General features: G+C 35.6%; 1 protein-coding gene across 3 annotated transcripts in view; it reads left to right on the forward strand.

The window, feature by feature from the left end:
• Window positions 1-15,774, forward strand: part of LOC150106811 (nucleoprotein TPR-like) — an 826,699-nt gene that overhangs the window by 745,716 nt on the left and 65,209 nt on the right. For 2 of the 3 annotated variants that reach the window (XM_090393327.1, XM_090393329.1), the window contains exon 51: window positions 7,314-7,500. In XM_090393327.1, coding sequence (XP_090249453.1) covers window positions 7,314-7,500 — 187 coding nt within the window. The remainder of the gene's footprint in view (window positions 1-7,313; window positions 7,501-15,774) is intronic. The other variant, XM_090393328.1, reaches the window with a different exon arrangement.

The following is a 15,774-nucleotide window of genomic DNA, read 5'->3' on the forward strand; positions in this document are numbered from 1 at the left end:
TTTTCTTTTACTGCTGCATAACACTCTTTCAGGTTGGATATCTCTCTTCTAAAAGCTGTTTCTCTCAATTCCCTTTTTAGACCCATTCTAAAGTGCTAGTAGATAGCCCAATCCAAGTGGTGTTTGTCTTCACTTGAGACGTTCGAGAAAGTCAGTATTCTGTCATGGAAGTCAGATACACTCTCTCTATCTCCTTGTGCCATCTTTTGGAGCTTCCATAGGTTGGGCCCTACATTCTTAACCTTGGAAAATAAATTGTGAGAGTAGAATCTCTTTAAACCTATTATATTCAAGTGTTTCTTTCAGGGTCGGGGATGAGTAGAAATATGTCTTGGCCCTCCCCACTAATTTGCTGCTTAGTAATACAAGTAGCTGGACATCACTCCAGCGGCCAATCTTTCTTAGTTTCTCAATATATTCAAAGAAGGCAACCACATCATAGGTGTCTTCCCCAGAGAACTGTGGGAATACCTGCTGTGGATTTATGGTTCTAAAGAATTCTTCGTCATTCATGTTAGAGCTTGTAGGTAGAGACATGTTTGTATCTTGGCTTACAATAATATGTTACAGAAATATTCACATTTTCTAATTTTCCCTATATTCTCCTGACCGCCTGATATGTATTCAAAGACCTACTCACTGTGATTGATCGATTTACTAATATTATGGGATCCAATCACATCCTGCCGGCTGACTGTGCCATTTGTTATATACCTTTTTTATTACCTTTTGCTATCTATATATATTTGTATGTTTCACTACTCACTCATACACAGTTATTTCCCTTCTAGCTTCTGTAATAGTTTTCCAATAAATCCAGCAAATCAGCTATCACCCTCCTATCCTTAAACAAACCAAAATTTAGGCCGCTCTTAAGTTTAGTCACATGTAATTCTTTCATTCATAAGGGCTTTGTCTAAGTATGGGACAAAGCCTTAAAATATAACCTCTGAGACAGTCCGCCTGTTAAATATTGACGAATTTATATTTTGCTGCACCAGCCAATACATAGGATAGATGAGACTCTTATCCAAGGTGGCTCTCTTAGAGTATTACACAGTGATGAACTTTCTAACACTTATTCAACTAATCTCGATTCACTTTGTCTTTGCATGCAGTCGTGGTCTGGAGAATCAAACTATGTTCATATATCCCTCCCGCTAGGTTCGATAATAATTTTATGAGTGGCTATTTGAATTCATAAGACAGGCTAGATTGAGGTGAATGCTATAAAACATATTTATTTAGGTTTAAAAGATATACATGAGAAAATTAAAGCACATGGTTAACATAATCACTTTCCTAGTAAAATTCTGATATCATTACTAACACAAGAATACATGCATAATTAACTAGATCCACAGAGTTTTCTATAAACATACAAACTTCTGGCTTAATTTAACATTATCTTCAATCACTCTCTGATCACTACTCATATCTCACCATATGTCTCAGTTGTCTCACACACAGATCCCTTCTAGGGAGACATTCTTCAAAACAGGGACAGGTCACTGCCAAATTGGGATAATCTCTAAAGTTCTCTACAGCATGTCCATACACAAATTAACCCATAGAGTTCACTCAAATCTTCAGAAATCAGATACTTTAACATTCTACATTACCGTCCCATTGAATGACTTTCTGTTCTGTCGTCAGCCTTGTCTGGACATCAAGGCACCTTTGTTCTGCGATTCTCCGGATCACTTACGATAACAGCACGGCCTGGTTCCCCGAGTCGATAAGGCGATGTGCCACTCTGGACTTTCTCTGGTACTGCAGGCACACATTTGGATTACCGGTCACTCGATATGGCTTAGCTACTCTGTTATGAAGAGATAGCTAGCCTTGCCTTGCAAACATCGATAAGCCTCTCACGACTTCTACGGCCGACCCGGAATCTTCACGTTGGCAGAGAGCGTGAGCCAACGTTCACGAGTGCAGGAAACAGGAACCAAAAAGCCCCGTGTGTGAGGAGCTTGACTCTTGTATTCTTCCCTTTTTTTCTCGGAGATTCTCGTGCTTAGCTACATTTTTTATCGCATGGCACTCATCCACGTGCGCGTGGCGTTCTCGCTTCGCTTTCCTTATAATTTCTCTTTCCCTTAGGCCATACGTTATTATGGACGGCTAAAGTGTGACCCTTGGACTTTAGCTTATACTCAACTTGCTTTCATACAATACATAAAATGGGATACTCTAATTAAATTATAATCTTATATAAATTCCTCTATTTGACTCTGTACAAACGGGTTAAGTCTCACATTTCTTATGCTAAACATTTCTTCAGTTTCGCCTTAAAGTTATAATGTACATTTTTATTTCCTTGCCAAAGCACAACATTCTCTGCCTACAATTAAAGATAGTTGTTCCTGAATAGAATTAATCTTTTTTTACAATTTTTGATTATTCAGGACATAACACTGGTATGGTAGGAAGTCAATTGAATAAATTCATATGGAATAAGAGAGAAATTAGTCAGAACACTAAATTAGCTGTATACAAGACAGTGTTAATAAGTTTTAACTTATGGATCTGAGAGCTGGGTCAGAAGTAAAACACTTGACCAAAGACTAGAGACCGCAGATATGAGAGTCCTGAGAAAGATTAGAGGCGTGAACAGATGGCATCAATGGCAATATCATATTAAAAACGAGGATATTAGGAAAGAACTTGACATTGTCATCATGCAGGAATGCATTAGCAGAGCTAAACTCAGGTGGTATAGTTACTTAAACAGAATGGGCGAGGAAAGTTTAGCAAAACAAGTGTTCTCTGCCAAGTTGCCAGGAAAACGACCCAGAGGAAGACCAAGATATAGGTGGATTGATACGGTACAATGTGCCTTAGACGATAGAAATATAAGATCTGATAATGATAATATTGGAGTCTTGACAAGTAACAGACTGATTTGGAGGAAAATTGTAGATAGGAAGTTAGTAATCATGTCAATTTTTCATGTAGTACTATCATATCCTGTACACCCCTTGTGGGTACATGTCATGAATTTGATGATGATAAAATAAAGAAAAAATACAGTTTTTTAGTTCGTTTATTAATATTATTTTGTAATTAACAAACATATTTACATGTTTCATATATATATACATTAAAACAAAAGTTAAATGCAATACCACGTGAATATTCTGTTATATTTTTCCTATCAGTTGCTTTTGAAAAATTTGTTTTCAGAGAATTCGTTTTTGAAGAACTTACTGTGAATCTAAAATAAGTATGTATAAGAGTGAATCATTTTCAAAAATGAGTTAGAAGTATTTCTAAGCTTCATTGTGTAAGGTCTCTTCTTTGGGAATTTATCTTTTGTGCGGTTATATAGTTCAATAAGCATTCACAAGATATTTTGACTTTCATTGAATAATCAATACTGGTTGTTTTTTTTATCACATTATTTCCAATATTTTTGTCAATGTATAGTTACAATGTGCAAAAAACAACTCTAAGTAAATAAAAGGTATTTATTCAAAATTTATAATCTTAATCGTATACTATTTTTTGGCAGGACTGTTTTTTTAACACTTGGCATATTTATAAGTAACATGAAGCAAATTGTATATGTAGCATCTAAATTAATTTAAATAAATTTTAAACTCTTGATTATCTCTGAAATGAAACAAATTGCTAAGTGCAATTATTATTACTGAGCTTTTGTTTGTGTCTTAACAAGTGAAAAATAGTACTGAAAAAATTCTTAATTATATCAATAGTGAAAACACTTTTTTTATATTTATATATAATTTACCAATATTTACAAAAAAAAAATCTGCCAAATTGTATGCTTGCTAAGCATGCAAAAAATTTTGTTAAGTTTCTGTCACCCAATTAACCGTTGCCCACCTGGCTATCACCTAGTTTACTGTCACTTAATTGTTGTTTACTGTTCTGGTTCTGTGTGACTCCAAACTGCACAGACCATAGCCCACAGTGTACCATAGCCCAAAGCCAACAATTTGATTAATTACGCCCAAGACACACTCTGATATCAAAAAAAAAAAAGTTTTGTATATAATTTAATCATATGGTATACTCATTTAGTTATATAATGCATTAAGCACCAAATCACAAAAAATTCTGTAAAAATGTATATTAAGCCCATTTTCACTTACTGCATGTATCCCGTTACTGTAGATCACATATTTCCATCTGTCTTTTCCTTCCCTTCCTCTCAGGCTTCTATTTCTAGAAAATTCTTTGACCTATATAAAGTGAGGTCAAGTATGTGAAGAGTCTACAATGCTGTTGCATTTGCTCTAATGAAATAGAATATTGAACCCATTGCTTTACTTTTTTAACTGTATGACATATCTCTTCTATTTCAAATATGAGTGGTTTGTTTGCAGTTTCACCTATTACACTGTTCATGTAAAAAATAAAAGAGCACAGAATTCCAAAAGTTCCTAGACTAGCTTGTGATGGGATATTGTTGTATATCAAAGAAGAATTGGCTTTGTCAGTTAATTACAATGATGTGATCTGTTTTGGAAATAAAATGATATGGATAGAAGGGAAAATGTAAGAGTGCGTGGAATCAGTATTAGTGACATTATACAAGAAAGGAAATAAGCTAGAATGTAAAAATTATAGAACAATTGCCTTGACAAGTCACCTTGGTAAAGTGATGATGATGATATTGACAGAAAGATTGAGAACACAATTTGAAACATACCTTGCAGACGAGCAAGCAGGATTTAGGAAGGATAGAACTACAATTCAACAGATTTTGACAATTAGGTTAATAGCAGAGAAAGCTAGGAGACAAAACAAAAACATAGTTGCTTTGTTGATTTTCAGAAAGCATTTGACAGTATTGACCAGAAAGTGACATTCCTATGGAATTGATAAAAACTAATAGCTATATTAAAAGATGTTTATCAGAATTCAGTTGCAGCAGTTAGAATATTGGGGAAAATTGTTTAGAACAAGCAGAGATACTAGACAGGGGGACCCAATATCACCAAGCATTTTCATCGCACATTTAGAAAGAGCAATAGACAAACTGAAGTAAGATGCAAAAGGAATATCTCTACATGGAATGAGAATTAACAATCTGAGATTTGCAAATGACGTTGTTATTATTGAAGAAGACGAAAGAGAACTACAAAAAAACACTGAAACTGTTAAATGAGGGAGGGAAGAGATTTGGATTTGTTGTGAACTTGGAAAAAACAAAGACAATGGTATTTGGTGAGAAGAACGTGAAACAGAAGATACAAGTGGATAGAATTGATATAGAAAATGTAGAACAATTCACATATTTGGGAAGTAAAATGACGTATGATTTTTACTATAAAAAAGAAATAAAGATCAGGATTGCAAAGGGAAGAACTAATCTGAAGGCGATGGATAACATCTGGAAAAGTAAAGTGATCAGCCTGCAAACAAAACTAAAAGTACTAGAAATAGGCATCTTTATTGGTGTTCTGTATGGATCTGAAACATGGGTAATAAATAAGGAATCAAGGAAAAGAATTTTGGCATTTGAAAGAACTTGTTAAAGGAAAATTCTAAGAATAGAATGGGTATAGAAAATCACTAATGAAGAGCTCTATCAGAAGATACAAGCAGAAGAGAATTTAATGCAGAAGATTATAAAATGGAAACTGCAATTATTTGGACACATCTGTAGAATGAGTGAGGACTGGAAGATAAAGACATTTATGTTTGGTATTTTGGATAGTTTAAACAGAAGAGGTAGACCATACAGAGAATGGATAGATGATATAAAGGACTGGTGTGGAATGGGTGTACAGAAACTGCGACACTGTGCACTTGACAAAGAAAGGTAGAAGAAGATAGTGCAGGAGGCATTGGACACGAACAGGCAGTGAGCCCATGGTTTGTGATGATGATGATCTGTTTTGGTCAGTTTAAGTTAGCACATTAACTAGTTAAAAAAAAATAAAGGTCAAGAAAATTTACTATATCTTTGTATATGCCTGGTTATCAATACCAAAATTTGGTATTTCATATACCTACTTTTTTAAAAGTTGAAAGTTTATTTTTCACTTGGTTAGAGTATAATAAAATTAGTTTAATCCTTTATCCAAGTGTGAGCAAACAAAGTTTGCACCTGAAAGTATCTTCAGGACTGGGGTAAGGTGGTACAACACTAGGGCTACTCGTTGCAAAGGTGGAGCAAGCTACCAACAACTCCTGTTTCAGTATCTCCTATAATGCAAAACACATCTCCTTGCGGATATGTCTAATGTTATGCATTAAGGGAAGGGCCACTACCCAGACTAGTTTCAACCTTTATTGAGGTCTCTTCAGTGGGAGCCAGGCCCAAATGGAGATATCAGGTCATCATTAGCATTAGCAGGTCATCCCTACCTATAGGAGTTGCTAAATGGTGTGCCACCCTTTTTTAATAAATTACTCTGGATTTAGAGAAAGATGTTGAAAGTTTATTTTTCACTTGGTTAGAGTATAATAAAATTAGTTTAATCCTTTATCCAAGTGTGAGCAAACAAAGTTTGCGCCTGAAAATATCTTCAGGACTGGGGTAAGGTGGTACAACACCAGGCAACTCTTTGGGCCTGGCTCCCACTGAAGAGACCTCAATAAAGGTCGAAACTAGTCTGGGTAGTGGCCCTTCCCTTAATGCATAACATTAGACATATCCGCAAGGAGATGTGTTTTGCATTATAGGAGATACTGAGATAGGAGTGTTGGTAGCTTGCTCCACCTTTGCAACGAGTTGTCCTGGTGTTGTACCACCTTACCCCAGTCCTGAAGATACTTTCAGGCGCAAACTTTGTTTGCTCTCACTTGGATAAAGGATTAAACTAATTTTATTATATTCTACTTTTTTAAGTTTATATTTTTAGGTAGTTTAAATGTGTTAATATTTTTGGGGAAAAAAATTTGTTTGTTTAGTTTAATGAAAAAAATAATGTCCTTTATGGATGAATATTTAATAAATCTTCACATTTAAAAAAAAAAAAAAAAAAAATTCCTTCAGTGGATGCATATCCTAATGTAAATGTAATTTAAAAAAGCACAGTGAAAAAGATCACAAAAGGCTGGAGGGATACTTTACATGAGGTACTTTCGTGTAAGTCGTAAAATGCCCAAATATCTTTAAGAAAGATCCTATCAAGCATCTACAAGAAAAATATATATATATATATACATATGTGCTTATAACCCCTCCCCCCCAGTGGGCTCAGGACATGAAAATATATTCTTTAAGTTAAAGAAGAAATTTAGTTTAAAATGTAACTGTAAATTATAATAGGCAGAATTTTTTTAATATTTTAAAATGCATTTATCTAAGACTGTATGCATTGTTTTTATAGCAGATGTTGTAACAGAAGTTACTGAAAGTATAGGTATTGAGCAGATATCAAACCCTGTTGCAAATGTTGCTACTACAAGTCAAGTAGCCGACAAGTCAGTCCCAACCATATCAGTAACAAGTGAGGAAGAAAATCAACAGGCAGGAGTCCTAATTACTGAAATACATGAAGAACATGACAGAGATAAGTAAGTAACCATTAGTTTTTCTGTATTTAAAAAAAAATTGAAATAATCTTAAACTTATTCTAAAATTTCTGATTTTCTGATTTGCTTTTAATTTCAGTTTATGTAATGTCTTAGTGGTAAAGGTTTCAGTAGATTTCTTCAACCCACTTCTGGAGTCTTTTATGTGATAGATGATGTTTATCACCTGGCATGAAATCACCACCTTGTTTATTGGAGGTCTGAAATAGCCTGAAAAGGTTTCATACTTTTTCTCTATCATAGGGTTCCCAGATTACCTAATCCTTAACCTGCCCACATTACTTCTTAATATACTATAGGTATAAAACCTATCATGGATGGGGTTCACATAACTATATTAAAAATATCTATTTCTTGATCTTCTCTTACTATACAACAGAACATTTACAGAGGAAGAGTTTCCAGACTCTTTGCATAAGTCGATTGTCATTGCTATCCCGAATCCAATCCCATTATAATATTGTCCCATTGCTCTGAGTAGCTGTCTTTGGAAAGTCTTCAAAAAAAAATGGTAAATGCAAGGCTTCTCTGGTACTTTTAAAGTACCAGACTTCTTTTTTTCTTTGTGACAAATTTCTTTCCAACATGCAATATGGCTTTCATAGACACTGGTCAACTTTGAACCATTTGGTCCATGTAGAAACTGTATAAGAGATGTTCTTGTTTCCTGGAATGAGAATATGTGCTTTCAGTGTTCTTCGACATGGAAAAAGCCTATGACACGATTTTTATTAAGAACTTTCTATCCAGCTGTATGTTCCAAGTCCAGATGGGCGGCACATTATCTCGACCATATCATGAAGAAGAGGAATTTCCTCAGAAAGAGAGAGAGGGGGTCACACTCAGGACTCTGTCTTGGGTGTAACCCTCTTTGCTATTAAAGTGAACTCAATTATTGAACAGCTTCCTCCCACAGTAGACAATTGTCTTTATGTCGATGATTTTACAATTTACTGTCACTCCTGCAACATGCAGGTCATTGCAAGACAACTTTAACAAACAGTTGATCATGTCTCCTCCGTGGGCTGTTTGTCAGGGATTGTTATCTGCTGAATAGGCTGTCTCCCCTCTAGTGTATAATTCACATGCAGTGCTTCAACTCTTGCACAAAATAAAGACCCTTAATTTTGATGTTCAGTTGTATTGGATTCCCAGCTACATTTGGAATTAAGGGAAATGACATCGCAGATGCAGCTCCAAGATCAGCTAATACTTTCTCTATCAACTGTTCGACAGTCCCTTATACTGACTATGCACAGGTTATAAAATTAAAGTTAATTGCCCAATGGCAATACTCATGGCAGAAAGCACTGATGAACAAATTACATGAGATTAGACATTTAATTTCAGGCTTAGTCAATAGGAACAGAAGAGAGGAAGTTGTTCTTGCTACGCTCTGCATTGGTCACAGTCATCACGCACATTCTTATTTACTGAGGGCTAATAAACCACCTATGTGTGGGAAATGTAACGCCCATGTTACTAGTCATAGGGTGTGAGTGCTTCACCCAAGAGAGAAATTATTTTTATCAGACTCTGAGAGATTGCACGACATTTTTAGATTTTTAAAAAACCTAAATTTATTTAGAGATATTTGTTTATATGTAGATACTGCATTGTAAATACCAAACTTTATGCATATATTTTATACTATGTGCTGCTGTAACCTGCATCTGACACAGTTTGACCTTTAGAGTCCTTGTGCCATAAAACCACAAATTAATCAATCAGTCTATCTATCCATTTCTTGATAAATATAGTTTATGTCAAAAATACCAAGCAATTTTAAACCTGGTTTTACTCCATTTCCCAAGTAAGCAAACAGACAAACAAGTCAAGTTTGCGCCTACAAGTGATGCAAGTCTAGCTGATCCTACAGGTAGTGCAAGACCAATTCAACTGGTGGTAAAAGTGGAATATGCTCTGATCACTAATCTTAATATTTACCCTTAATGCCAAAACCTTAATGCCTGGGTAGTGGCCCCTTGCCTTTAATACAAAACATCATGCATCCCCTTCTTGGAGATGTGTTTTGGCATTAAGGGTAAATATTAAGATTAGTGATCAGAGCTTATTCCACCTTTACCACGAGTTGCCTTGGTCTTGCACTACCTTTAGGATCAGCTAGACTTGCATCACTTGCAGGCACAAACTTGACTTGTTTGTCTGTTTGCTTACTTGGGAAATGGAGTAAAACCAGGTTTAAAATTGCTTGGTATTTTTAACATTTATTATACCCAAGGTAAAATACCTTCTACAAATATAGTTTATATTGTAGGTTAAACAGTGAATGGTATGTTATTCAGAGCTACTAAGTATTCTTTAAGAACGGAAATGAGTAAGCATAATATAAAGAAATAACAAATAACTTATGTGAAATGATTTATTTCATGAGAATTTATATCATCATCATCATCAAATTTCTGCCATGTACCCTCAAGGGGTGTACAGGATATGATAGTACTACATGAAAAATTTACATCGTTACTAACTTCCTATCTACAATTTTCCTCCAAATCAGTCTGTTACTTGTCAAGACTCCAACATTATCAGATCTTATATTTCTATCATCTAAGGCACTTTGTACAGTATCAATCCGCCTATATCTTGGTCTTCCTCTGGGTCGTTTTCCTGCCATCCTGGCAGAGAACACTTGTTTTGCTAATCTTTCATCGCCCATTCTGTTTAAACGACCATACCACCTGAGACAAAATACAAAATATCATACATATATATATATATATATATATTAAACAATAGTGGTCTCCTTAAATTTGACACATTCACACCACTCATATACTACTTTCTGATACCTGTCCATTAGCCACCCACTTATTCTAGCAAATAATTTATTTTCTAGTTTATATAACAGTCTTTTATATGGTATTCTATCAAATGCTTTATCAGAGTCCTACAGTATCATAGTGTATCCATTTCCTTTATCCAACTCAGCTGTAACATAAAATATGAGGAAATTGCTCAATGATGGTCTCCCTTTACTAAACCCTTGCAAGGAACAGCATGGGTTTAGTAAAGGAATGTATTGCTATATGTGAGTTCTTACTAACCTCTCTAAAATCTTCACAGTCACTCCAGAGATACTGACAGATCAGTAATTACATGTATCAGTCTTTGTGCAATGTGATTATCAAAAATTTTTTCCATTACCATTTCTTTCCATGGGATCTAACCAAGACTCAACTTATACAAACATGTCAAGGGCCTAGCCAGTTTGGCTGAACATTCCTTTAACATACATGCTATTATCCCGTCTATGCGTATTGCTGAATTCTTATCAAGGTTATGCAACAGCTCTAGAACTTCCTTCTCATGTATCTATGTCTTCATCCAATGTAGTTGTATCACTGCACTAGTAACATACACTAATTTGATAGATCTTGGTATAGTGAGCACCCATTATTTGAACTATCACATCTGCTTCTGATACAAGGATACCTTCTATGTTCATTCTTACTTTTACTTGCAGCATAACAATAAAATTCTTTTGGTTTGTTTGACTTTACTCTGTGAAGCCAGTTTCTTTTCTTACTCCAACTTAGCTTTCCATACAGTATTCATAACTTCTCTGGCCTGCACTTCATATATTTCATAACCTCCTCACTCTTATTCTCACAATATTCCTTCCACATCATCTTCTAATGGATCTCTTCCTTAATAAGATTGCACATCCGTTTCACTCCCATCCTATTTGTTCTTCAATCTCTAGAGACACACATTCTAATACTATATCATTTAAGCATCTTTTCAATGTGTCTCATGCATTATTGATATCCTTCCCATTCAGTAACTGATACTATTGAATCAAAGATATAAGATTGTCCTGAATTTGACATAATTTCCAGCTTTATGGTTTAGCATGTGACCATCTTGATTTGAACATCCACATAGTTAGCTACTTCCCAGGTCAGCATGACATGATCACTGTCACCAACTGGTTGCAAAGCAGTCACACTCTTTACTGAGACTCCTTCTGAAGCTATGATCAATGCTGTTTGTCCTCAAGTTGCTTTTTTTTACATGCTGCTTGAGAAAGTTGTCTCACAATAGCTTAATAAATTCTCCTTCATTCTTATCATGAGTTTTTTTTCTACTACTTAATTAGTATTTGGATAATTTAAGTCACCCATAATGATTACTTGTTTAGTACCCATCAGGATAAATTGGTAATGCCTTTCATCACTGCCAGCAGCTGAGCTTGCAGGTCTGTAGCAATACCTCATCATACATTTCATCCTCCTAGCCTCCACTTCACACCAGATAGCCTCAAACTATTATATGCGACACTATTGCCATTATTGCTTTCATGGGTTTATGGATTTCAAGTCATCATTAGTAATATTTCTCTTCCTCCTCTCCTATCACTTCTGTCATTCCTAAAAATACTATATTCTTTATACTCAATTCCAGTTACTATATCTGACTCTGAAAGCCAGGTTTCACTAATGTCAACAATTTTGGGCCACAACGTATTCACCAGAACAACAACAAACTCAACCACTTTGTTTCTAACGCTTGTGCCGTTTGTGTATAGACATAACAAGTTACTTCCTTGTTTTTTTTAATACTTAAATCTACAGTCTGCTTGGCTCACTTGGGCAACTTTTTCTTTTCCCTCCTCAGACACACTCAAAATGCTTGAACCAAAACACCCCCCCCCCCTTCAGCAGATTCATAACCATGTTTATTGTCATTCATATCATTATTGAATATGCACACACTATTGCATGTATATCATCATGCATCAACTTACATACACATTCTCTTCTTTCCTCCCAAGATGATCTTACTTTCCTGACTCTTTAGGTGATGCATGATGATATATATATATACTATGATGGTTGATTTTCTATTTGTAATGCAAACTTTATCCTAGGATGAATAGCATTGATCTTTGTAAGAAAGTCATCATCATCATCATCAAATTCCTGCCATGTACCCTCAAGGGGTGTACAGGATATGACAGTACTACATGAAAAAATTACATCATTACTAACTTCCTATCTACAATTTTCCTCCAAATCAGTCTGTTACTTGTCAAGACTCCAACATTATCAGATCTTATATTTCTATCGTCTAAGGCACTTTGTACCGTATCAATCCACCTATATCTTGGTCTTCCTCTGGGTCGTTTTCCTGCCAACCTGGCAGAGAACACTTGTTTTGCTAATCTTTCCTCTCCCATTCTATTTAAGTGACCATACCATCAGAGATTAGCTCTGCTAACGCATTCCTGGATGCTGACAATGTCAAGTTCTTTCCTAATATCCTCATTTTTAATATGATATTGCCATTGATGCCATCTGTTCACGCCTCTAATCTTTCTCAGGACTCTCATATCTGCGGTCTCTAGTCTTTGGTCAAGTGTTTTACTTCTGACCCAGCTCTCAGATCCATAAGTTAAAATTGGTTTGAACACAGTCTTGTATACAGCTAATTTAGTGTTCCGACTAATTTCTCTTTTATTCCATATGAATTTAGTCAATTGACTTCCCACGATACCAGCTTTGCTGATTCTGTTGTCTATTTCTATATTTAGTTTACCATCTTCAGTAAAAATTGTGCCTAAGTAGCTGAAATGTTTTACTTGTTCCACAGGTTCTCCATTCACAACACAGTTGACATTTTCAATGATTCTGCCTATTTTCATTGTCTTTGTCTTTTTATTGCTAACCTTCATACCATATCTATTACAACAGCTATTCAATTTAGTCAGAGAATCTTGCAGACTTGTAGCGGATTTATTTAGAAGTATAACATCATCCGCATAAAGCAAAGAGCTGACATTAACATCTCCAATTTTGATATCAGGTTTAATACCACATTCCTTCATAATGTGATCCATATAGATAATGAATAACAGAGGGGATAATGTACATCCTTGTCTCACACCAGATTTAACATTAAACCATCTTCCTGTACTTCCTTCAATTCTAACTGCTGACTTACAACTCAAATAAAGACTAAGTATTGCTTGATATAATGTCCCATTCACACCATATAACTGCAGTATATTGAATAGCTTCTCTCTTGGCACCTTGTCATATGCCTTTTCCAGATCAACAAAACTTAAATACAGATCTTTGTTATATTCCCATGCTTTCTCGACTATTTGTCGTAAAGTGAAGATCTGATCCTGACAGCCTTTATTTGGCCTGAATCCAGCTTGTTCTTCACCAAGCTTTTCTTCCACATTTCTTCTCAACCGTTTCTCAAGTATACTTGCATAGATCTTGCCAAGAACACTCAGTAGGGAAATACCTCTGTAATTCTCACATGCAGTTTTATTTCCCTTTTTATATATGGGTACCATGAGAGCTCTACTCCAATCATCGGGAATTCGTCCCTCTGTCCAGGCTTTCTGAACTATGCAGTACAGCCACTGTAAGACTCTTATACCACCATACTTCAGCATTTCTGGTCGAATATCATCTACTCCTGCTGCCTTTCCACATTTCAAGCCTTTGATGGCTTTTTCTACTTCGAGTATGGATATGTATTCCTGACTGCATGCCTGGTCAGTGTTTTTTATCACTGTGCTGTCATCACTGCTTGTTTCATTTAGCAGTTTTTCAAAGTAATTACTCCATACTTCAAGGATATCTTTTTCTCCTGTTTTCATTTCACCTTTATCATCTCTAATTCCTTTTACAGCACTCTTTCCTCCATTCCTAAGCTTCTTCAACAACCTCCAGAATATTTTGCCATCTTCTTGATATTTATTTTCTATATTCTTGCCAAAGTCCTCCCATGACTTTTGTTTAGCTAGTTTTACACACTGTTTAGCTTTCTTACATTTGTCTCTGTATTCTGTAAGAGTAAAAGCTGACTTATTTGCCAGGAACTTTTGATATGCTTTCTTCTTTTCCTTCACTGCCTCTTTAACTTCCTGTGTCCACCAGGGAGTTCTGATTTTTTTATCTTTGCACACAACCTCACCACATGCCTCTCTGGCTGAATCAATCAGTGTTTTCTTCAAGGTTTTTCACTGAATCTCCAAGGTTTGGTTACTGTTCTCAAACTCTTTCATTTTTTCTTCAATAATCTTTGTGTATTTTAGTCTACAGTTCACATCTGAGAGCTGCTCAACTTTTATTCGCTTTAAAACTTTCTTACATGTTATTCTTTTCAATATGAAATTCAATTTTATCCTGCTCAAGACTAAATAGTGATCACTTCCAATTTCAAATCCTCCGTACACTCTGGTGTCCTGCACCAGGGAGAAAACATCACTATCAACAATAACATAGTCAATGAGACTTTTCTTATTCCTAGCCTCTTCTCTCCATGTGAATTTGTGCACATTTTTATGTTGGAACATGGTGTTAGTAATAACCAGTCCATGTCCTGAGCAGAAATCCAACAGATATTTGCCATTATTATTAGCTTTGCTCTTTTCTCCAAATTTTCCCAAAATATTTTTGTATGTCTCACAATCATTTCCTACTCTACTATTTAGATCCCCAACAAGGACCAACTTTTCCTTTTTCATTGTGTCAGTTGCTTTTTCTAAAGCATCAAAAAATTCCTCCACTTCTACCTTAGTAGAACCTTCTGTGGGACCATAGGCACAAATAAGTCTCATTGTCCAGTTCCCCATTCTCATATTTGCCCACATTACTCTACTTGAGACTGACTGCCATTCAAGAAGATTAGCCTCGTATTTTGTGTTGAATACTATGGCTACTCCTTCTTTTGCTTGATTGTTATTGCCTGAATATAACATTTTGTATTTATTGCTCAGAAAGATCTCACCAGTTTTGGTCTTTTTTGTTTCAGTCACCCCTATTATGTCGATCTGGTACTTATCTAATTCCTCAGCTAGCTCCCTTTCTTTGCCATTCAGGCTTCTTACGTTGATAGTACCGATCTTTAACTCTGGTGATGTTGAGTTGGGGTTTGTTTTCAGATTTGTTCCAGTAGCTGACTTTTCGCTGGTTCCCTGGCGAAAACAACGGGGGCCTTGTTTAACCGGGCGACGCCCCAGCCGGCATGAAATTTTGTCATGTTGTACCATCATTTTTTATTTTGGTTTAACCAATAAGAATACAATTTGGTCGGCTAAATCCCAAATTGCCAGCCCATCCTCGTTCGTTCAGTATCAAAGTAGATACCCAACAGGGTGCACCACGAGAAGGTGAGGATTGGACATTAGGTCAGAAGCCCTGGTCGGTTCTCCGCATTCCTTTAAAGGCTATGTGGAGGTCTCCTCTCAGTTATACAGCTTTGTAAGAAAGT

Source organism: Typopeltis vanoorti, chromosome 5 (genome assembly GCF_054136105.1).
Source record: "Typopeltis vanoorti isolate ZY-2024b chromosome 5, IOZ_Tvanoo_1.0, whole genome shotgun sequence".
Lineage (NCBI taxonomy): Eukaryota > Metazoa > Arthropoda > Arachnida > Uropygi > Thelyphonidae > Typopeltis > Typopeltis vanoorti.